Genomic DNA, 22,775 nt, shown 5'->3' on the forward strand with positions numbered 1-22,775 from the left:
CACCATGGTTAACAATGGAAGAACAATGATTTCAAGCATCACCCTCCTTTTAACAAGTCAAGTCTGCCATTCTAACCCAATCAGCCTGACATAATGATCTCCAGCCTTGTCCTCGTCAACATTCTCACCTGAGTTAACAAGACGATTACTGAAATGATCTCAGCAGGTCCTTTAATGACAGCAATGAAATGCAGTGGAAAGGTTTTTTTGGGATTAAGTTAATTTTCATGGCAAAGAAGGACTGTGCAATTCATCTGATCACTCTTCATAACATTCTGGAGTATATGCAAATTGCTATTATAAAAACTCCAATTTCCAATATTTATGTAATTCTCAAAACTTTTGGCCACGACTGTAGATATATTTCTCTAGCTCTGATTTAAAAATTTAAATTTGGGCAGCCCCTGAAATGGGTCAGACTGACATTACCTAAGCATTTTTAATTAATATACTATAGTTCTCATTCAAGGATGATCATTTACTGATTGGAAGGATCAAGAACACCTAAGTGTCTAAATGAGTTCAGATGAGTGAATAAAACCATCTCAACCTTAATGCTGTTGATCTGAATGTAAAAATCAAACAATTTGCAAAAATTGCAGAGCTGCAGACAAAGTAGACATAACACCAAAGTTTAAAAATATCTATATATCTGAATATTTATTGTATGGTTTTATAAAAAAATCTTACTGACATTAAAAGTGTAGAATCGATCTGAATACATCAGTTTACAGTGAAAATCATTCATAAGGAGCATACAGAAATTAAGTATCTTCGGGAATATTTTCACATTCTCACTTTAAATAGAAAGCAGCAATAATTATCAGCTGCTCTCAGACCGCAGCAGAGGAGCTGGAGGAAACTACACTGTCAGTTCTGCTGCTCTAAAACACACAGGAGTTTATGTGTGCAGAGCAGAGAGAGGAAAACCAGCATATAACACAACCTACAGCAACACACAGCCAGTATGGGTCACTGGTGAGTTCAAACACTTAAATTATTGGTTTTCATTATTTTTAAAAAATCTCAAACATTTCTAAATGCTTAACTCTAATTGTCTTCTCAGATGTTTCTCCTCGAGTCTCTCTGATCATCAGTCCCAGCAGAACTCAGCACTTCACATCTGTCTCTCTCTCTCTGAGCTGTGAGGACCAGAGTAACTCTGATAGATGGAGAGTGAGAAGATACACAGAGAGTAAACAGCTGGAAGATTGTTCATCATCAGTGTGGGGATCACAAACAGGATCTACATGTACAATCAACTCCACCAACACATCAGACACTGGAGTGTACTGGTGTCAGTCTCAATCTGGAGAGAAATATCATCCTGTTAATATCACTGTACACTGTGAGTCTGTGTGAATTTATTAATTTCACTGGTAGTTTATAATCAAAGCATAAAGCAGGTTGATTAAACACATGCAGGACGCATCAGTGAGGCAGGCGGCACAAAGAATAGTTTTGTCAAAATATATAAACTATTTTTTATTACTATCTTTTTCATATAATTTTACTATTTTGCCAACATTGCATGCATCCTCTGTTTCTGTAGCTGGTGTGATTCTGGAGAGTCCTGTTCATCCTGTGGCTGAAGGAGATACTCTGACTCTACGCTGTTTATATCAACATTCAACTCCACCAAACCTCAGAGCTGATTTCTATAAAGATGGATCACTCATCCAGAATCAAACTACAGAGATGATCATCTCTACTGTCTCAAAGTCACATGAGGGTTTCTACTACTGCAAACACTCAGAGAGAGGAGAGTCCCCCAAGAGCTGGATCTCAGTCAGAGGTGAGACTAAGAAATATAAAAACTATTGCAATGTTCCTGTATAATTTACAGCACTAATCTGAATTTAAACTGTATTTATCTCAGCTTCCTCCAGAACATCAAGATCTGAAGTGTTCAGTCTCGTCATAACTGGAGTCACTGCAGGACTGACCGTCACATTTGTGATCATTGTCTTCTTGGTACTTCTGTGGTGCTACAGAAACAAAAAAGGTTCATCATCTGCCATATTAAAATTCAGTGGCACATCTGCAAACACTACGGTCTGTTAGCCACCCTATGTCAATCTAAGCTGTCTTTCTGGTCTTAGCTGGTCTCCCGACCTGGTAAAGCTGGTAAATTGGTTTGTTTCAAAAGGTTTTGGGGGTAGTTTTCAGACTGGGACATTTTAAACAAATTTCTGAGTGTTGCTGCATCAGTGTTTCAAATTAGCCATTTATGTATGCATTAAGAGATCAGAAGTCAGTTTTTATTTATTTTTTATTTTTATAATTGATCCCATATATTTCCTCAAAATATGTACATAATAATTTTATGTTTTCTTAGGTGTAAGGTCTAAGTCTCCCCCTCGTGTCAGTCAACAGCAGAACAGTAGTCAGACATCAGAGCAGAAACAGAGTGACGTGGGTTACAACACACTGCTGATTGGTTAGATTTTACCCATTAACCTTAAATAAATGCTTAAATATTTAGCCCTTAATTATTTATATTTTCAGTGACAACAATATATTCTGTTGGATTTAAAGAATTCATGATATGCATGACAAAAATTATTTTATTTTTTTATCGAAAATGATTTAATGCATTACTTTATTACAGGAACTGCTCATATTTATGACTCTGTTGGTGCAACTATCAATAAAGACATAAACACAGGTAACTAATGAAGCAATTTAAAGTATTTTATATCATGATGTTTTTTCCTAAACCAGTAGTTATTTTCTACTGTTTGAACTGCAGATTCCTAAATCCTAGGTTATTTTTCTTATTTCCATATTTGCTGTGTCAATGTATGTCAATGTGTCAAAGTAGCATACACCATGTTTAAATAACAGCTCTAGCTCTAAACTGTATTTTTTTTTTTATTCAAATTTATGTATTTTACTTCATCTTTTGACATTTCCCCTTCTAATGGTGAAACGACTGTTCCTACAATGCAAGGTGCTTCTTTGACTGTCTAAAGCATGTGAATATAAGATTAAGTCATAACATTACCAAACCAGCTCTTTTCACATAACCCACATTTTGCACTGTAATAAGCCCATGTGAAACATGTCTTATTTGTTTCGTTATAGACAGTGTAAGCAGGCCCACTGAACTCATTGATGCTGAGATTGAACTGAAATCTTCCAAGAAACAAAAGAAAAAGAAAGAATCAAAGTTAAAACAAAGTCTCTGGGTCCTATTTTAAAGATCTAAACGCAAAGTATAATGCTCACGGCGCAGGTGCACTGAGGGCGTGTCCAAATCAACTTTTGCTACGTTAACGACGGAAAAACGGGTTGTCCCTATTCTTTTAATGAGAGTAATGGGTGTTTTTTGGGCGTAACGTGCAATAAGTTAGAGTCTCATCTTCCATTTACTTTAAGAGCCAGTTGCGCTCGTGCAATGACCGATTTGCTATTTACATGGCGGAATTTTGCAAGCGCGAAGACAGAACGTGTCTCCGAGATGAAACGGAGCTGCTCGTGTGCGAGCAAATAGATAGCCTAATTCTGATACATGCGATGACTATCCATTATGACATGTAGGCATATTTATATTTAATTAGCCTACGAAAAATTCTTATGCATTGCAATCCTTTTAATTTTTAATATTTGGCATGTTTGTGTGCTGCTGTGTGTTCTTGTGTTTAATAAGCAGCGTGTACGTGCGTTGTGGACCCGCCTATACTAGCACGCTCTTTAAAAAACAAAGAAAAAACATTGCGCCAGACTTTAGACCAGGTTTGAGTTGTTCCATGGTGCAGTCTATTTTCAGCTCCATAAAATAGCAATAAGATAGCAATGTGCCTGAACACACCTCTTTTTAAGACCAGCACGCCCATGGGCGCACAAATGGGCACAAATGCATTTGCTAATTAAAGGACGTGGCACTGGACGGGAAAATGCAAATAGCACTGGACTGAAACTAGCAAACACACTTGTGCTGCGCCTTGCGTCGCATTGCGCCGGGCGTATGATAGGGCCCTCTGTTCTTTTTTGATCACAGCAGCAGCTCCTTTGATTTCTCCATCAACTCTAAATAGTTACAAGAATCACAACAACAGTACCATTAAACATTAAAATGTTCAGTTTAGCATTCTGAATGAATTTCTCTATTTTCAGGTGCTGGATCTTATGATATGACTTATGGTCATAGTGTCAGAAGTTCACAATGGATCAGCTAAAACTTCCAACTGAACTTCAAGGAAACATCTCAGAGAACTGGTGAACCTGAATATAGAAGTTTGAGCTGTATCTCATTGCAAGCACAGGAATGATAAAATGTACTACGTTTCTTCACATTGCAGATGATAAAGGACTAATGTGATTCTGATGAGGAATGGATTTTGATGAGGAAGAATCTAATGATTTTGAAGCTCTGAAAGAAAAAAAAAATTATGCATTACTGTGAAGCATGGCACCTAAGGCATTAAAAAAAAATACTGTCAGTGTTGTGGACTTGAGTTACCTTGTTTTACCCCAGTCTTAGTTTCCTTATTTGGTCATGTTTCTTGTTCCTGTCTTCAGTTCCATTAGTTCCAGTTGTTTCCTGTTTTAGTTAATTTGGTTCCAGCCGTGTCCCATCAGTGTCTGTCTTTAAATAGTGTTCTCAGTTCTCTGTCTGCTGTCATATGTCATTAAATGTCATTAATCTGAATGTCATTTATCTGTTGGTATCTCTGTGTGCGCATTTAATTAAATATTCGACTACCACATTCTCCTGTATCTCCTGGTTCCTTCTCCGAGCGAAGTTTGACACTGACTGTGGTGGATTTGAGTGAGATACTCTGTGTAGATTAAATGGACTTGTGTGTTTGACGTGTGATCGATTGATTGCTCTGGCCTGAGAGGCGCATGTGAGTTGATGTAGAAGTAAGACAGTAAAGAGAACACTGGTTCAGGGCATAAGGTCTCATAGTGTGTTTATTGGACATACGCCAAGGACATAAAGCATTCTGACAAATATATATATAGAACATATACAAAACTACAACATGGTGTCTGAAGACGGTGAGTACAGCGAACCGACTGTCGATAAGATCTGAACGTCACACCAGCGAAGTTTTGAATGCTAAAGGCTAGCGAATATGGACCAGTTCAAGCCGACCAACGCCATTATTGTTAACGGGCAATTTAGCAGAAAATTGGCGAAGATGGGAACAACGTTATCGTCTGTACATGACCGCAACGGGAGCGAATACTAAACTAAAGCCAGTCAAAATTGCAATTCTGCTACACACCATCGGAGAAGAAGCATTAGAAGTGTATAATACACTCACCGTCCGTCTTGCTGATCAAGAGAACGAGACGATAGAAGACGTGCTCACAGCATTCCGAGACTATTGTAGTCCACAAAAAAATGTTGTATTTGAAAGACATCAGTTCTGGTCACATCCCATGGCAGAAGGCATCACAGTGGATAGATTCGTCACAGAGCTGAGACAGAAAAGCAAAGACTGTGAGTTTGGCCCGATTGAGAATGACATGCTGAGAGATAAGCTGGTGTTTAGCATAACGAACGCTTCTCTTAAAGAAAGATTACTCCGAGAAAATGATTTGTCGCTGCACAGAGCTTGTGAAATATGCAGAGCAACAGAGTTAGCCAAGACGCAGATACAGGCCATGCAAAGTGCGACAGTTGTTCAAGACTCTCAAGTGAACGCTTTAGACAAGGCAACAGACCAGAAGAAAATAAGCGTAAGACAAAAGAGCAACAAGAAAACAACTATGTGAAACTGCAGCAGATGCGGAAAGAGCCATGAGCCTCGCCAATGCCCAGCCTTCGGTGCAGTATGCCACAAGTGTGGTAAGGATAACCACTTTGCCATGGTATGTCATGCAGTCACTCGCAACGATAACAGATCAAAGACTGTGCACAGCATAAAAGGTGAAACAGAATCCATGTACATTGGCACTTTAACACAAAGTCGAGTGCAAGAGATAGACCACACAAAAGACAGTATATGGTACACAACAGCTACCATCAGAGGCGTACAGATAAAATTCAAGCTAGACACAGGAGCAGAGGTGAATGTGCTACCTGTATCAATAGTCCAGAAGATCCCTGGTCAAGTTAAGCTTCAGCGTACAGTACATCAACCGTCTTAGTGGCATTTGGAGGAATATGATCTTCCCCAACAGGTGTTGTGTTGCTGAAATGCAAAACAGACAAAATCACAAGCAATTTACAGTTTTATGTGTCCGATCAAGCAGATATACCGATCCTTGGAAGAACAGCGTGCGAGCAGCTACGGCTGGTGAAAAGGATTGAGGTGCTTGCAGAGAAGTCTGTGACTACCAAAGAGGACCTGGTCAGAATGCATCTATCAGTCTTTACAGGGCTTGGTGAGTTCCCAGGTGTTCATCATATGCACATAGATCAAACAATCACGCCTGTCATTCATGGATGCAAAAATATTCAACTAGCTGTTCGAGATAAGCTAAAAGAGACACTTCAAGAGCTTGAGCACAGAGTGGTCATAACACCTGTAACAGAACCCACAGAATGGGGTAAACAGCCTGGTCATCACACAAAAAAGAATGGATCACTAAGGGTTTGTTTGGATCCTCGTGACTTGAACAAAGCCATTAAAAGACAGCACTATTCCATTCCCATAACTGAAGAAGTGTGCAGCAATTTGTCAGGGATGTCTATTTTCACCATTCTTGATGAGAAAGATGGTTACTGGCAAATCAAATTAGATGAACCGTCCTCAAAGCTCTGTACTTTTAACACACCCTGGGGAAGATATAGATTCTTGAGATTACCGTTTGGCATCAAGTCTGCAAGTGAGGTGTTTCAACAGAAAAACTGCAAGACCTTTAGTGACATACAGGGAGGCCACATCATTGCAGACGATATGATAATAGCTGCCACGTCACAACAGGAACATGATGACATCCTCGCTAAAGTGATGGAGAGAGCAAAAGCAGCCAATGTGAGATTCAATGGTGATAAGATCCAGTTTATGATAAGTACTGTGAAATACATGGGGCACATCATCTCACCTGAGGGCCTGCGACCAGACGAGGCAAAGGTGAAGGCGATCATGGACATGCCTCCTCCAGAGGATAAGCAAGGTCTTCAACGCCTACTGGGTATGACCAAGTACTTAGCGCAGTACATCCCCAATGAAGCTTCAATCACAGCACCCCTGAGACAGTTGCTGAGGAAGGATGCTGTATGGCAATGGGACCCACACAATGATGCTGCTTTAGAGAGATTGAAGTCAGCTCTCACACAGGCGCCTGTATTGAGGTTCTACGACCACAAGAAGCCACTAACAATACAGGCAAATTCGTCAAAAGATGGGTTAGGAGCGTGTCTCTTGCAAGAAGGACACCCTGTGTGTTATGCATCACGGGCACTCACTGACACTGAGCAAAGATATGCTCAAATTGAGAAAGAGTTGCTCGCCATACTCTTTGCAGCAAGGAAGTTTCATCATTACATATACGGCGAGCCAGTGATGGTACAATCAGACCATAAGCCCCTGGAGAACATCATGCAGAAACAACAGTGCAAAGCCCCTGCAACATTGCAACGAATGCTACTACAATTGCAGAAATATGATCTAAACATAGCATACACACCGGGCAAGCACATGTATATAGCTGATACGCTATCACGTGCGACTGCGAGCAAAGAGGTTGATGAGGCTGGAGATCTCTATGATGAGAAAGTCGTGCATGGCTTGGAAGCCACTGATGCACTGAGTCCACAGACTTTGCAGCAATTGAAAGAGGCCACTGCAGCTGACCAAGTCCTGCAGGATCTGTGTGAAAAGGTAAAGTCAGGCTGGCCACAGAAACGACGCAGTGTAAACATCAATTTGCATGGTTACTGGGCTCTGCGACACAAGATCAGCATTCAGAATGACATTGTGATGGTAGGTGACAAGATAAATATACCTCATACATTCAAAAAAGTAATCCTAGAGAAACTACATAAAGCTCATCAAGGTGTCCAGAGAACAAAAGCCAAAGCAAGAAAATCCCTCTACTGGCCTGGGATGGCTCGGGACATCGAAATGATGGTGGAGAAATGTGCACCGTGCCAACAGCTCCAGCCGCAACAGCAGAAAGAAACGCTCATCAGACACGATGTTCCAGAGCTACCATGGTTGAAGGTTGGTGTGGACATTTTTGAGTTGAGAGGCCAGTCTTATCTATTGCTGATGGACTATTTGTCAAAATATCCTGAGGTCCTCAACCTGTCAGACAAGTCAGCCCACACAGTAATACTGAAAATGAAATCTGTTTTTGCCAGACATGGTATCCCGAAAGAAATAGTGAGTGACAATGTTCAATTTGCAAGTTACGAAATGAAGTCATTTGCAGCATCATGGGATTTCAAGCTCAATACAACCAAAATGCCAAGACACTACCTGAGCTACCTCCTGGCACTATAGTACACATGCAGACCAGACATGGTTGGAAGCCCGCTGTGGTGGTGCATAAGAGAGAAGAGCCTCGGTCATACATGGTGCAGACACCAGCTGAAAAGGCATTCAGGAGAAACAGGCGCCACTTGAGGAAGATACATTCAAGTCTGTTCAACAATGTTGATCCTGACGGACGGAAAATAATAGTGGTAATGTAAGTGAACAAGTTAGTAATGTTCTAAATGTAAGGTTTGGTTAGTCATGCTAAAGTTCATCTAAAGTCACTGTTATATAGGCTTTAATACGTAAATGAGGAGATCTGAGTTAAGTAAATTTGAATGTATAAATCATATCTTCCTTTTGATTTGGGAAAAGGGGATGTGGTGGATTTGAGTGAGATACTCTGTTTAGATTAAATGGACTTGTGTGTTTGACGTGTGATCGATTGATTGCTCTGGCCTGAGAGGCGCATGTGAGTTGATGTAGAAGTAAGACAGTAAAGAGAACACTGGTTCAGGGCATAAGGTCTCATAGTGTGTTTATTAGACATACGCCAAGGACATAAAGCATCCTGACAAATATATATATAGAACATATACAAAACTACAACACTGACAGACTCGTTGATCCGAGAGTGCATAGTGTGTACAATGATTAAAGCTCTTGACGAGGAAACAGAAGTGATTGTAAACAAAATTAGCAAGTTGAAGCTTAGTAAAAGTCACCTGAGAATAGTGATGTTCCAAATTCGTGGGCAAAGAAATAAAGTAATTGTGCCAGATGCCATTACAGGCATGAATAAAGGAAGTGTCCGGCAAATGCGCAAGTATGCAAAGTGTGTCGTAGAAAGATATCACTTTGGTAGAATGTGCAAAACCCAAAAACAGAAAGACAAAAAAAAGTTCACAGTGAGAAAATATCATGAGGTTGAGCAAGAGTATCACACAGAAATGTTTCGTGGCACCCTTCAAGAAAAGCTGGAAAGAAAACCGAGACCCAGGTTAGCAAAGCAAATGATGCCACAGTAGAGGAAAAAGACAAGTGGACAGAAACACTGAAAGTAAATAAAATAGTACTTTTTTTAAATCGGATACAGGAGCAGAGTGCGATTTTAATGTCATATGAAGACTTCAATAGCAGGAAAATCAGTGACAATGTTCAAATGAACTGTGTGTTAGTTGCATGCTCTTGTCATAAGATGGATCCAAAGGGTAGCTCACCTGCCAGTTTAAAGACAATGAAGCAAAATTTTTGTTCCAACTGATAGAGATAGAATCAGGGAAGTGCACCCTGCACAGAATTAGGACTGGTCAAAGTAATCTACAATGTATACTGAGAAGAAAACACAGACATCATGAAGGAGTTGTATAATGTGTTCAATAGCCAAAGACCAGTTAAAGACCCACACAGACCACCAAAAACCTGCTAATGATGTTGCAAGAAAATCAAAAAGATCCTTGCATCCCCCTTCTTGAGGAATACACAACAAGGAAAAGTGAAGTTATCTCATGCACAGCTTCTTATGAGTTGTAAATTGAAACCAGACTACCAACAATGAATAACTTGCTACATTCATAACTGCACAATAATGTTCAGAAAAGCCCGAAAGACAGACAGAGGAAACAAAAGTTCTACTTTGAGTGTGGAGCAAGAGAAAGAAAAAATGTCATATGCTGGTTCTTACCAATAGGCAGAGCCCTGACTTATGTACTTTTGATCAAACACTGAAGAAAATAGATAAAGAAGAGTTTTAATTAGACCAATCAGTGAGGGTTCATCCCTGCAGAGGAGCAGTGCCAAAGCACAAGTTACCCACATAATATAGCTCTGCAAGTAACTTGCAATTTTATTTTTCAAACAGAAATGGTACTAGAGAAGCAAACGTTACATGCTGCAATTTTAAAGGCAGGATAAGTGATTTTGGAGATGGTAGCAATAGCAAGTTAACTTTGAAAGCATAAGATTCCAGCCTCTCTGCAAAACACTCTCCAAAGCCAGGTCTCTTCCAAAACACATGAGCATGAACAGCAGACCAGAGGCTAACCAGCGACACGATAAGAGACAGCGTTGGTGGAGGACTGAACGAATCTGACTGAATGTCAGATTACTTCACGTCTCATTCATTGTTGAGAAAACATTACATTACAAAGCACATATTATTACAATAATAACGCCTTCTGTTCTCGCTATCGGAATGTGAAGAGACTTTTAACCAGCATAATAATGTTTTTGAACCATATCACCTACAATGCCTTTAATGCCGGTCTTCTTTCTACTGTACTTCCTCTTTCACCTGCAGTCTCTCGGTTATATATTGACTCATGACAGATGTAGCCTATATGTTTTTTTGTTTTTGTTTTTCTGAGAAAAGGGTAAACAAATAGCAACCGGTCTAGTCCAAACCTGTATTTTATTCACCATCAAGTTGTTCCAAATGTGCATGTGAATTTTTTTCTTTCTATTGGAAAGAATGTACATAGTCTGCTTTTTAAGTGTGTGATCTGTGAAAATAACAATAAAACACTTAAAACCTTTAGCAAGAATCGAACATATTTCTGAGCAGAGTAAAAAAGGATTGCAATATTTTTTTTTATGTTTTTTATGTTTTTTCCTCAAAAGAACAAAAATAATTATTATTTGAACTGTTATGGAGACATTTTTTTAAGTGTTAAATTGTATGATTCCCAAAATTTCATTAAATTCATGATTCAAGTTCACTAGTATCTGCTGCTTCCATTAATTAATGAATACAGATTAATGAGACATTATATTAATGAGCCATCAAAAGATTGTTTCATTTTCCTTGTTCTTTAAACATGCCAGAATATAATTTATTCTCATAATGACAATTCTGAATTTATCAATTTGATAATGTGATTCATGGCAATATTTTTGTAAAACATGCATGTTATTCATTGTGACATTTTATGAAAGCATGTTACAATATTCTCAACATTACCAAACGATTTTCTATAACACCTGAGGTATGTATTTAATCTGTCATTATGTTCCTAAAGATCTGACTGCAGGTTTCAGGAAGTCTTGAGACTTTAACACAGCCTGTGTCTTTAACCGTCTGTCATCATTGAGTCAGTATGGAGCTCAGTCAACTTCCTCTTGTGCTCTGTGAGTATTATTTTATCTGAATATGGTTAAATGGATGATAATTGTTTATATATCATGTAAATGATCAAGAGAGGTAGAGTTCCTTAACATTTGTCTTTCTGCTCTCAGAGATTCAAATCCACGATAAATTGTATGAGTAAACAATGAACTTTAGAGAGCAAGTGTGCAGTGATGTTTGTGAAAGAGAAATGTTCTGTTGCGTTAACTGTAGGTCAGTCTGTTTTTCAGTCATTCAGTTTTGAGCTTTGTAATGTTATTTGCTGAATCAGTTCTGGAGTTTTGTTTTGCACGTTGCCTACTGACTTATATATTCAGTATTTTACATTTAGTAAGAATGTTTTTTAAGTCCATCGCTTGTCTTTAGATGGTTAACTTTTAATTCCCCTCAAAAAGTTCTCTGCTTTGTCAAGATCTATAAAATATCATAATGTTTATGTTTATACATATATTTACAGTATACAGCACTCCACAAAATAAAACTAGAGCTTGAAACACTTTAGCATGAAATTGGTGTTTGACACCATTCTCTGTGAATCTAAAATGCACTAACGATTTATCTTTGAGGATGAAATCTTCTGCTGAAACACTTTCACAACTCATGCTACCAATGATTTTATATTTACAGATTTTACCACACCAACTCTGATTGTGCTGCCACAGAGTTCATTGTTCACTGGAGACTCAGTTACTCTGAGATGTGAGGTGGATCATTCATGGGATGGATGGGAGTTTCTCTGGACTAAAAACTCAAACACTGAATCTACTGAAGCTTCAACTAAAACAATCGATTCAGTGAAAGTCTCTGATGGAGGAGAGTACAGGTGCAGAGCACGAAGAGGAGGACATTACACACGTCACAGTGAAGCAGTAACAGTGATAATATACGGCAAGTATTTTTTCCTCATAAATAAAAAAAACTGCTCGGCTCTTAGAATTATTCAGAACACACTGAATCAATGACTATAACAGCTACAGAGAACAACACTTCAGTCTAACCTGATTTAGAATGTGTGTTTTTCCATAGAGTAACTGTTCATAGACTAAAACCAGCATATATTATTTTATTTACATATTTTTCACATCACATTATTTCCTTTGTGAATTGTTATAATTTTACAGAAAGACCAAAACTCAAAGTGAGCATTAAACCTGCTCGACATGTATTCAGAGGAGAGACAGTCACTCTCAGATGTGACATTGATGGTGAAGGAGTCACTAGCTGGCAGTACAGCTGGTATAAAGATGATTCAAACAGTGTATTCAATGGACTACAGGAACACACATTCAGTTCTGTTACTGAGTCTGACGCAGGTAAATACTCCTGTTATGGAGCAGAGAGAGGAGGACCACGAACATCAAACATCAGTGATGAAGTTACACTGACAGTATCAGGTGAGTTTGATCATCTCCTCCTATAAACAAACACAAGTTATTAATGTTCACATGTTATCAATTAGTGATTTATCAATTTCAGACAGACTCCAGGCAGTTTTAAGTGTTTCTCCACAGAAGTGGTTGACTGAAGAAGATCCAGTGACTCTGATCTGTGAGGTTTATGGCTCCTCTACAGACTGGACATTCAGCTGGTTCACTCTAACTGCTTCATCAGGTAAGATATAATGTGCTTCATGTGGTAACTTTGAATTAAAGGAATAGTTAACCCAAAAAATTAAACATTTGCCATCATTTACTCACCCTCATGTTGTTCCAAACCTTTTTGATTTTGAACACAAAATAATTTGAAGAATGTTGGTAAAAAAACAGTTGTAGACACTGACTTCCATAGTATTTTTCCCCCATACTATGAAAGTCAGTGGCTACCAGCAACTGTTTTGGCAGAACTTGAGGGTGACTAAATAATGACAGAACTACCCCTTTAACAGATTTTATTCAAGTCAAAATGATTATTTAATATGACTACGTCAAGCTGATCTAACTACACCCCAAACCCAACTTTTTTACATGGACCAGTGTTACAGTAAGGCTGAATGCGATGCTCAAGCAAAAGCAGCATTGCTCAGATATTGCTGCAGTGTTCACACATCCCTGGGAAGTCATACTGTATTGTGGTTGGCTAACCAATCCCACTAAAGAAGGCTTGAAGGCCAATGGACATCAAAACCATAAGTAGCCTATGCCTAAAATGAAACTGTTCTTGTAAATATGAAGATGCATTTCTGTAGCCCTGATTTTAAATTTTATTTTTGGCAGCCCCTGAATTGGGTCAGACTGACATTACCTAAGCATTTGAAGTTAATACACCATAGTGCTCATTCAAAGATGATCATTTACTGATTGGAAAATCAGTAAACACCTAAGTGTCTAAAATTATTTCATATGAGTAAATAAGTCTACCATATCTACCTTAATGCTGTTGATCTGAATGCACAAAGCAAACTACAAACTAACTGCTAAAATTGCTGAGCTGCAGACAAAGTAGAAAACACTAAAGTTTAAAAATGTCTTTATATCCGAATATTTATTGTATGGTTTATATAAAAAAAACCTTAATGAGATTAAAAGTATTGAAACAATCTGAATAGTCAAGTCAAGTCACCTTTATTTATATAGCGCTTTAAACAAAATACATTGCGTCAAAGCAACTGAACAACATTCATTAGGAAAACAGTGTGTCAATAATGCAAAATGATAGTTAAAGGCAGTTCACCATTGAATTCAGTGATGTCATCTCTGTTCAGTTAAATAGTGTCTGTGCATTTATTTGCAATCAAGTCAACGATATCGCTGTAGATGAAGTGACCCCAACTAAGCAAGCCAGAGGCGACAGCGGCAAGGAACCGAAACTCCATCGGTGACAGAATGGAGAAAAAAACCTTGGGAGAAACCAGGCTCAGTTTGGGGGCCAGTTCTCCTCTGACCAGACCAAACCAGTAGTTCAATTCCAGGCTGCAGCAAAGTCAGATTGTGCAGAAGAATCATCTGTTTCCTGTGGTCTTGTCCTGGTGGTCCTCTGAGACAAGGTCTTTACAGGGGATCTGTATCTGGGGCTCTAGTTGTCCTGGTCTCCGCTGTCTTTCAGGGCAGTAGAGGTCCTTTCTACGTGCTGATCCACCATCTGGTCTGGATACGTACTGGATCCGGGTGACTGCAGTGACACTCTGATCTGGATACAGACTGGATGTGGTGGCGACAAATATTAGCGTAGATGCCATTCTTCTAATGATGTAGCAAGTACATAGGGTGTTATGTGAAATGTTCCCGGTTCCGGTTTACCTAATTAATGCAGCCTAAAAATCCTTTAACGGATTTGGATATTAAAAGCATATTAGTATGTTATGTGTAAGCCAGGTTAAAGAGATAGGTCTTTAATCTAGATTTAAACTGCAAGAGTGTGTCTGCCTCCTGAACAATGTTAGGTAGTTTATTCCAGAGTTTAGGCACCAAATAGGAAAAGGAACTGCCGCTCGCAGTTGATTTTGATATTCTAGGTATTATCAATTTGCCTGAGTTTTGAGAACGTAGTGGACGTAGAGGATTATAATGTAAAAGAAGCTCATTCAAATACTGAGGTGCAAAACCATTCAGGGCTTTATAAGTAATAAGCAATATTTTAAAATCTATACAATGTTTGATAGGGAGCCAGTGCAGTGTTGACAGGACTGGGCTAATATGGTCATACTTCCTGGTTCTAGTAAGAACTCTTGCTGCTGCATTTTGGACTAGCTGTAGTTTGTTTACTAAGCGTGCAGAACAACCACCCAATAAAGCATTACAATAATCTAACCTTGAGGTCATAAATGCATGGATTAACATTTCTGCATTTGACATTGAGAGCATAGGCCGTAATTTAGATATATTTTTGAGATGGAAAAGTGCAGTTTTACAAATGCTAGAAACGTGGCTTTCTAAGGAAAGATTGCAATCAAATAGCACACCTAGGTTCCTAACTGATGACAGAGAATTGACAGAGCAACCATCAAGTCTTAGACAGTGTTCTATGTTATTACAAGCAGAGTTTTTAGGTCCTATAATTAACACCTATGTCTTTTTCAGAATTTAGCAGTAAGAAATTACTCGCCATCCAGTTTTTTATATCGACTATGCATTCCATTAGTTTTTCAAATTTGTGCGTTTCACCGGGCCGTGAAGTAATATAGAGCTGAGAATCATCAGCATAACAGTGAAAGCTAACACCATGTTTCCCGATGATATCTCCCAAGGGTAACATATAAAGCGTGAAGAGTAGCGGCCCTAGTACTGAGCCTTGAGGTACTCCAAACTGCACTTGTGATCGATATGATACATCTTCATTCACTGCTACGAACTGATGGCGGTCATATAAGTACAATTTAAACCATGCTAATGCACCTCCATTAATGCCAACAAAGTGTTCAAGTCTATGCAAAAGAATGTTATGGTCAATTGTGTCAAACGCAGCACTAAGATCCAATAAAACTAATAGAGAAATACACCCACGATCAGATGATAAGAGCAGATCATTTGTAACTCTAAGGAGAGCAGTCTCAGTACTATGATACGGTCTAAATCCTTACTGGAAATTCTCACATATACCATTTTTCTCTAAGAAGGAATATAATTGTGAGGATAACACCTTTTCTAGTATCTTGGAGAGATAAGGGAGATTCAATATTGGTCTATAATTAACTAGTTCTTTGGGGTCAAGTTGTGGTTTTTTGATGAGAGGCTCAATAACAGCCAGTTTGAAGGTTTTGGGGACATATCCTAATGACAATGAGGAATTAATAATAGTCAGAAGAGGATCTATGACTTCTGGAAGCACCTCTTTTAGGTTTTTAATGCTTTAATGCACCTCTTTTCAGTTTTTAATGCTTTTCTGTAGGATAGGTTACTTTTCCGCCAAGCAATACGAAATACCTCTAGTTTTGTTTTCCTCCAGCTGTGCTCCATTTTTCGGGCTGCTCTCTTTAGGGTGCAGGTATGCTCATTATACCATGGTGTCAAACTGTTTTCCTTAACCTTCCTTAAGCGTAGAGGAGCAACTGTATTTAAAGTGCTAGAAAAGAGAGAGTCCATAGTTTCTGTTACATCATCAAGTTGTTCTGAGGTTTTGGATATGCTAAGGAATTTGGTTACATCAGGAAGATAACTTAAAAAGCAGTCTTTTGTGGTAGAAGTGATGGTTCTTCCATACTTGTAAAAAGAAGTAGAATTTACAATTTTGGCTATATGAAGTTTGCACAAAACTAAATAATGATCTGAGATATCATCACTTGGCTGCATAATTTCAACACTATCGACATCAATTCCATGTGACAGTATTAAATCTAGAGTATGATTTCGACAATGAGTAGGTCTAATGTCTATAAATGCTGATCCCAATGCATCTTTTTCATTATCAACATGGATATTAAAATCAACAACTATTAAAACTTTATCTGCAGCCAGAACTAACTCGGATGTAAAATCACCAAACTCTTTAATAAAGTCTGTATGGTGCCCTGGTGGCCTGTATACAATAGCCAGTACAAACATAACAGGGGATTTATCATTAACATTTGTTTCTCTGGATAATGTTATATGAAGCACCATTACTTCAAACGAGTTATACTTGAAGCCTGCCCTCTGAGAAATCCTGAAAACGTTGTTATAAATTGAAGCAACACCTCCCACTTTGCCTTTTAGACGCGGCTCATGTTTATAACAGTAATCTTGGGAGGTGGACTCATTTAAAATAATGTAATCATCAGGTTTTAGCCAGGTTTCTGTCAAACAGAGCACATCCATATTATGATCAGTGATCATATTATTTACAAAAAGTGTTTTCGTAGAAAGGGATCTGATATTCAATAAGCCAAGCTTTATCAGTTGAATACATCAGTTTACAGTGAAAGTCATCCATAAGGAGCATGCAGAAATTAATTCCCTTAGTGAACATCTTCACATTCTCACTTTAAACAGAAAGCAGCAATAATTATCAGCTGCTCTCAGACAGCAGCAGAGGAGCTGGAGGAAACTACACTGTCAGTTCTGCTGCTCTAAAACACACAGGAGTTTATGTGTGCAGAGCAGAGAGAGGAAAACCAGCCTATAAAACAACCTACAGCAACACACAGCCAGTATGGGTCACTGGTGAGTTCAGACCATTGATCTATAATATAGAACTGGATTCCTCATGACGTCAGTGAAGACATGAAGTGAAGCCGCCGCTCCGTCATATTGGTAATCCCTAGTGTGCGTAAACGTTCTTTTGAATTAATAGGAAACAGTATGATTTTAATGAAAAAAAAAACATCACCTAACAAGTCAGTATTTATAAATCTTAAGTATTTCTGTACATTATTACAATGCAAACACCCTAGGCATGTAAAAGGTTCTTTTTTAAAATGTCGGGAATTTCCCCTACCCTACTTATTAAAAAGCTATGTTCATGACAGTAGTGAACATTATGAACATGATAAACATCAGACAGATATGACCTCAACATATAAAACAAACGACAAAGTGCTCATTCTGAAATCTGAATTTATTCAGAGAAATAACTGACTAACATTATATACAGCACAGATTTAAAGACATAAAGCTTTATTTCCAAGATAGTAAGTTAAGCTTTTAATTTCATTATAGAGCAATATTAACAACATAATTGTATTATTCATTGTAATATATTCAAATCATTTTCCGATACTAATACGTTCATGTTTAATAATTCCTGTATAATTATGTTTATAAAGAAATATATTATATTTAGTGTTGGATCAGTTTACCTGTGTCGTCAGTGCGAAGCAGACACACCCACCTAAACGATTTAAATATATCGCTTATACTGCCCCAAGAGACCGTAAACACTGCAGATAACATCTGAAGTAAAGATGAATTTACATACACATAACATAAAACGAATGCCATTTGACTGATTTGCTTCAAATCGGGTGATTTTAGGTCAGCGGTTTGAATGTGTCTCAATGGTGCTCTCTGCTGGTAGGGATTAGTAAGATGGCGGATCGAACACTTCTGGTGGCTTCACTGTCTGTTGGCGGTTTAGAACGCGATGAGCGATCCAGTCATATATATAGATCAGTGGTTCAGACACATAAATTATTGGTTCATATTTATTTTTAAAAAAATCTCAAACATTTCTAAATGCTTAACTATCTTCTCAGGTGTTTCTCCTCTAGTCTCTCTGATCATCAGTCCCAGCAGAACTCAACACTTCACATCTGTCTCTCTCTCTCTGAGCTGTGAGGACCAGAGTAACTCTGATAGATGGAGAGTGAGAAGATACACAGAGAGTAAACAGCTGGAAGATTGTTCATCATCAGTGTGGGGATCACAAACAGGATCTACATGTACAATCAGCTCCACCATCACATCAGACACTGGAGTGTACTGGTGTCAGTCTCAATCTGGAGAAAACTCTCATCCTGTTAATATCACTGTACACTGTGAGTCTGTGTGAATTTATTAATTTCACTGGTAGTTTACAATCAAAGCATAAAGCAGGCTGATTAAACACATGCAGGACGCATCAGTGAGGCAGGCAGCACAAAGAATAGTTTGGTCAAAATATATAAACTATTTTTTATTACTATCTTTTTCATTTAATTTTACTATTTGCCAACATTGCATGTTCCCTCTGTTTCTGTAGCTGGTGTGATTCTGGAGAGTCCTGTTCATCCTGTGACTGAAGGAGATACTCTGACTCTACGCTGTTTATATCAACATTCAACTCCACCAAACCTCAGAGCTGATTTCTATAAAGATGGATCACTCATCCAGAATCAAACTACAGAGATGATCATCTCTACTGTCTCAAAGTCACATGAGGGTTTCTACTACTGCAAACACTCAGAGAGAGGAGAGTCACCCAAGAGCTGGATCTCAGTCAGAGGTGAAATATTATATTATGTAAATAATCAAGTCAACTAATCTTCCTTAACTTTTTACTTTCTGCTCTCAGAGATTCAAATCCACGATAAATTGTATGAGTAAACAATGAACTTTTGAGAGCAAGTGTGCAGTGATGTTTGTGAAAGAGAAATGTTCTGTTGCGTTAACTGTAGGTCAGTCTGTTTTCCTATCATTTGGTTTTGAGCTTTGTAATGTTATTTGCTGAATCAGTTCTGGAGTTTTGTTTTGTACGCTGCCTGTTGACTTACATATATATTCAATATTTTACATTTAGTAAGAATATATTTTTAGTCCATTTCTTGTCTTTAGATGGTTAACTTTCAATTCCCTTAAAAAAAGTTATCTGCTTTGTCAAAATCTATAAAATATCATAATGTTTATGTTTATACATATATTTACAGTATACAGCACTCCACAAAATAAAACTAGAGCTTGAAACACTTTAGCATGAAATTGGTGTTTGACACCATTCTCTGTGAATCTAAAATGCACTAATGATTTATTTGTGAGGATGAAATCTTCTGCTGAAACACTTTCACAACTCATGCTGCCAATGATTTTATATTTACAGATTTTACCAAACCAACTCTGATTGTGCTGCCACAGAGTTCATTGTTCACTGGAGACTCAGTTACTCTGAGATGTGAGGTGGATCATTCATGGGATGGATGGGAGTTTCTCTGGAGTAAAAACTCAAACACTGAATCTACTGAAACTTCAACTAAAACAATCTATTCAGTGAAAGTCTCTGATGGAGGAGAGTACAGGTGCAGAGCACGAAGAGGAAGAAATTACACACATTACAGTGAACCAGTAACAGTGAAAATATACGGCAAGTATTTTTGATCACATAATGATCTTCTCTGAGAACACAATAAAAATGATTCAAAAGACACTGAATCAATGACTATGTAGCCGCACTGGGTAGCACATTAAAAGTTAACTCAATTGATACATAGGGAATTTTAATAATTAATCAGGAATATGATTAATATATATATATATATATATATATATATATATATATATATATATATATATATATATATATATATATATATATATATATATATATATATATCATATGGCAGTTACATTAAAATTATTGAAGATGAAAAATAGGTCAATTGTATATATTAATAACTCATTACAAGGCACTGTAATTTACTCCTTAATATGTCGATATTCCATTCTTCACATCAGTTATCGTGATATCTTTTACTGGGAATAAATGCAAATTGAACAGTGGTTTGTCCAGCAAACAGCCGTATGATTAACTTATCAACTTTCAATAAAGTTGTCACTTCTTATAATTCCAGGAAAAATAGTTTCTGGCCATGAAACCATTTTCCTGTCCTTATAAAATTTAGGTTACTGAAAAGTAGCAAATAAGCTTTGTAGCTAAGATCAAACATTTCATTGACTTCGTGATGTGAGCATTTTAGACAGAAGCAATCATGAATATATATTGGATTTTAATAATTGAACTAATAATACATCATACTACGATTCACACAGAGTAAATATGCGTACAACAATACAAACAGTAAAAACAAATACAAGACATAACGGAATACAGATGAAAGAGAGAGAGAGAGGGGATGAGAGAGGAAGGTGAGAGAGAATAGGCGAGATCACAGAATGATCGCCCAGTATGGGCAAAATCACAGACAGTAACCTTTTGACAGACAACAAGGAATCAGATCACCATTAAAAGGGAATAGACAACCTTTAAGCAGCATTTAAATCTCTCTAGAAAATATTACTTGCATGTAGGTCTCTTTGTTGCAATGGACGAGACTCACGCAAAGATTCAAAGGTTCACCGAATGAAATGATTCAGAGTTCGTCTCCCTTGTGTAGGGAGAGGCAAATATGAGAATAAACTTAGTAAAGAAAAAACCGAAAAACAGAGATGAGAGCTCCCTAAGGAGCCCTCGAAACAAACGTTCTCTCAGACGAAAAAAAAGGAATGAGAGCTTCCTGGGTCAGTCTCTTATGGAGCGACTGGTTGACGCCTCTGTTTGCGCGAACAACCAATGAAAGTCCACGATCTGACGCGGGAAAAAGTTCCTTTGTCTCTGGGGAATAAGGTTATAAAGTTTTATGACCTGGTCAGGGGTAGGGTTACAGAATCATGACTTTACTTGAGAACATTAATTAGGAGCAACTTTCCAAGTTACAAGTCAGAAAATTATAATCATCGCATAACAGGGCTAGCCAGTTATGCAAAGCACAAACCTATCAAACACATCTTAGTAGTGACTTACATGAGGAGTGTAAAGAAACATTTGTGTGTGTGTGTGTGTGTGTGTGTGTGTGTGTGTGTAAAGGTGCAGAGAGCTGTTCAAACGTGACTGTCGAACGTCTGTTAACACTTCAGGGCGTCATAAAGAATTTAAATCCAGCCACGCTGGCGCCAGGCCGGTCATTTAGCTTGTATAGAGATTGGTTTATATGCATGAGTTCAGAGGCTAAAAGCTTTGGGTTTTAGCAAAAGAAAACTGCATTGTTTTAGATTCAACGAGCCATGATTCATTAATTCAGAACCAATGAATGAATGAACTGCTCATACGTTACAACTGTAACAGCTACAGAGAACAACACTTCAGTCTAACCTGATTTAGCATGTGTGTTTTTTCCATAGAGTAACTGTTCATAGACTAAAACCAGCATATATTATTTTATTTACATATTTATTATATTATCAGATAATTTTTCTTTGTGAATTGTTATCGTTTAACAGAAAGACCAAAACCAAATGTGAGCATTAAACCTGCTCAACATGTATTCAGAGGAGAGACAGTCACTCTCAGATGTGACATTGATGGTGAAGGAGTCACTAGCTGGCAGTACAGCTGGTATAAAGATGATTCAAAAAGTGTTTTCAGTGAACTACAGGAACACACATTCAGTCCTGTTACTGAGTCTGACGCATGTAAATACTCCTGTTATGGAGCAGAGAGAGGAGGATCACGAACATCAAACATCAGTGATGAAGTTACACTGACAGTATCAGGTGAGTTTGATCATCTCCTCCTATTAACACACACAAGTTATAATTGTTAACATGTTATTAACGAGTGATTTCTCTATTTCAGATAGAGCCCATACAGTTTTAAGTGTTTCTTCACAGAAGTGGTTGACTGAAGGAGATCCAGTGACTCTGATCTGTGAGGTTTATGGCTCCTCTACAGACTGGACATTCAGCTGGTTCACTCTAACTGCTTCATCAGGTAAGATAAAATGTGCTTCAGGTGGTAACTTTGAATTAAAGAAATAGTTCAATTTTTTATCATTTATTCACCCTCATGTTGTTCCAAACCTTTATATATTTTTTTCTCCCTCTGTTTAACACAAATTAAATAATTTGAAGAATGTCGGTAATCAAACAGTTGTAGACACTGACTTCAATAGT

The 22,775-nt window shown here is 37.8% G+C and overlaps 1 protein-coding gene across 1 annotated transcript in view; it reads left to right on the forward strand.

Annotated features, from left to right (window-relative positions):
• Positions 1 to 6,644: 6,644 nt before the first annotated feature.
• The window catches only part of LOC132149741 (Fc receptor-like protein 5), a 51,518-nt gene continuing 35,387 nt past the window's right edge, over positions 6,645 to 22,775 (forward strand). The window contains exons 1-7 of the mRNA XM_059559147.1: positions 6,645 to 8,154; positions 12,133 to 12,393; positions 12,627 to 12,899; positions 12,982 to 13,116; positions 17,409 to 17,579; positions 18,611 to 18,892; positions 19,096 to 19,338. Coding sequence (XP_059415130.1) covers positions 6,645 to 8,154; positions 12,133 to 12,393; positions 12,627 to 12,899; positions 12,982 to 13,116; positions 17,409 to 17,579; positions 18,611 to 18,892; positions 19,096 to 19,338 — 2,875 coding nt within the window. The remainder of the gene's footprint in view (positions 8,155 to 12,132; positions 12,394 to 12,626; positions 12,900 to 12,981; positions 13,117 to 17,408; positions 17,580 to 18,610; positions 18,893 to 19,095; positions 19,339 to 22,775) is intronic.

The sequence above is a fragment of the Carassius carassius genome, chromosome 9, assembly GCF_963082965.1.
Source record: "Carassius carassius chromosome 9, fCarCar2.1, whole genome shotgun sequence".
In the NCBI taxonomy this organism is placed as follows: domain Eukaryota; kingdom Metazoa; phylum Chordata; class Actinopteri; order Cypriniformes; family Cyprinidae; genus Carassius; species Carassius carassius.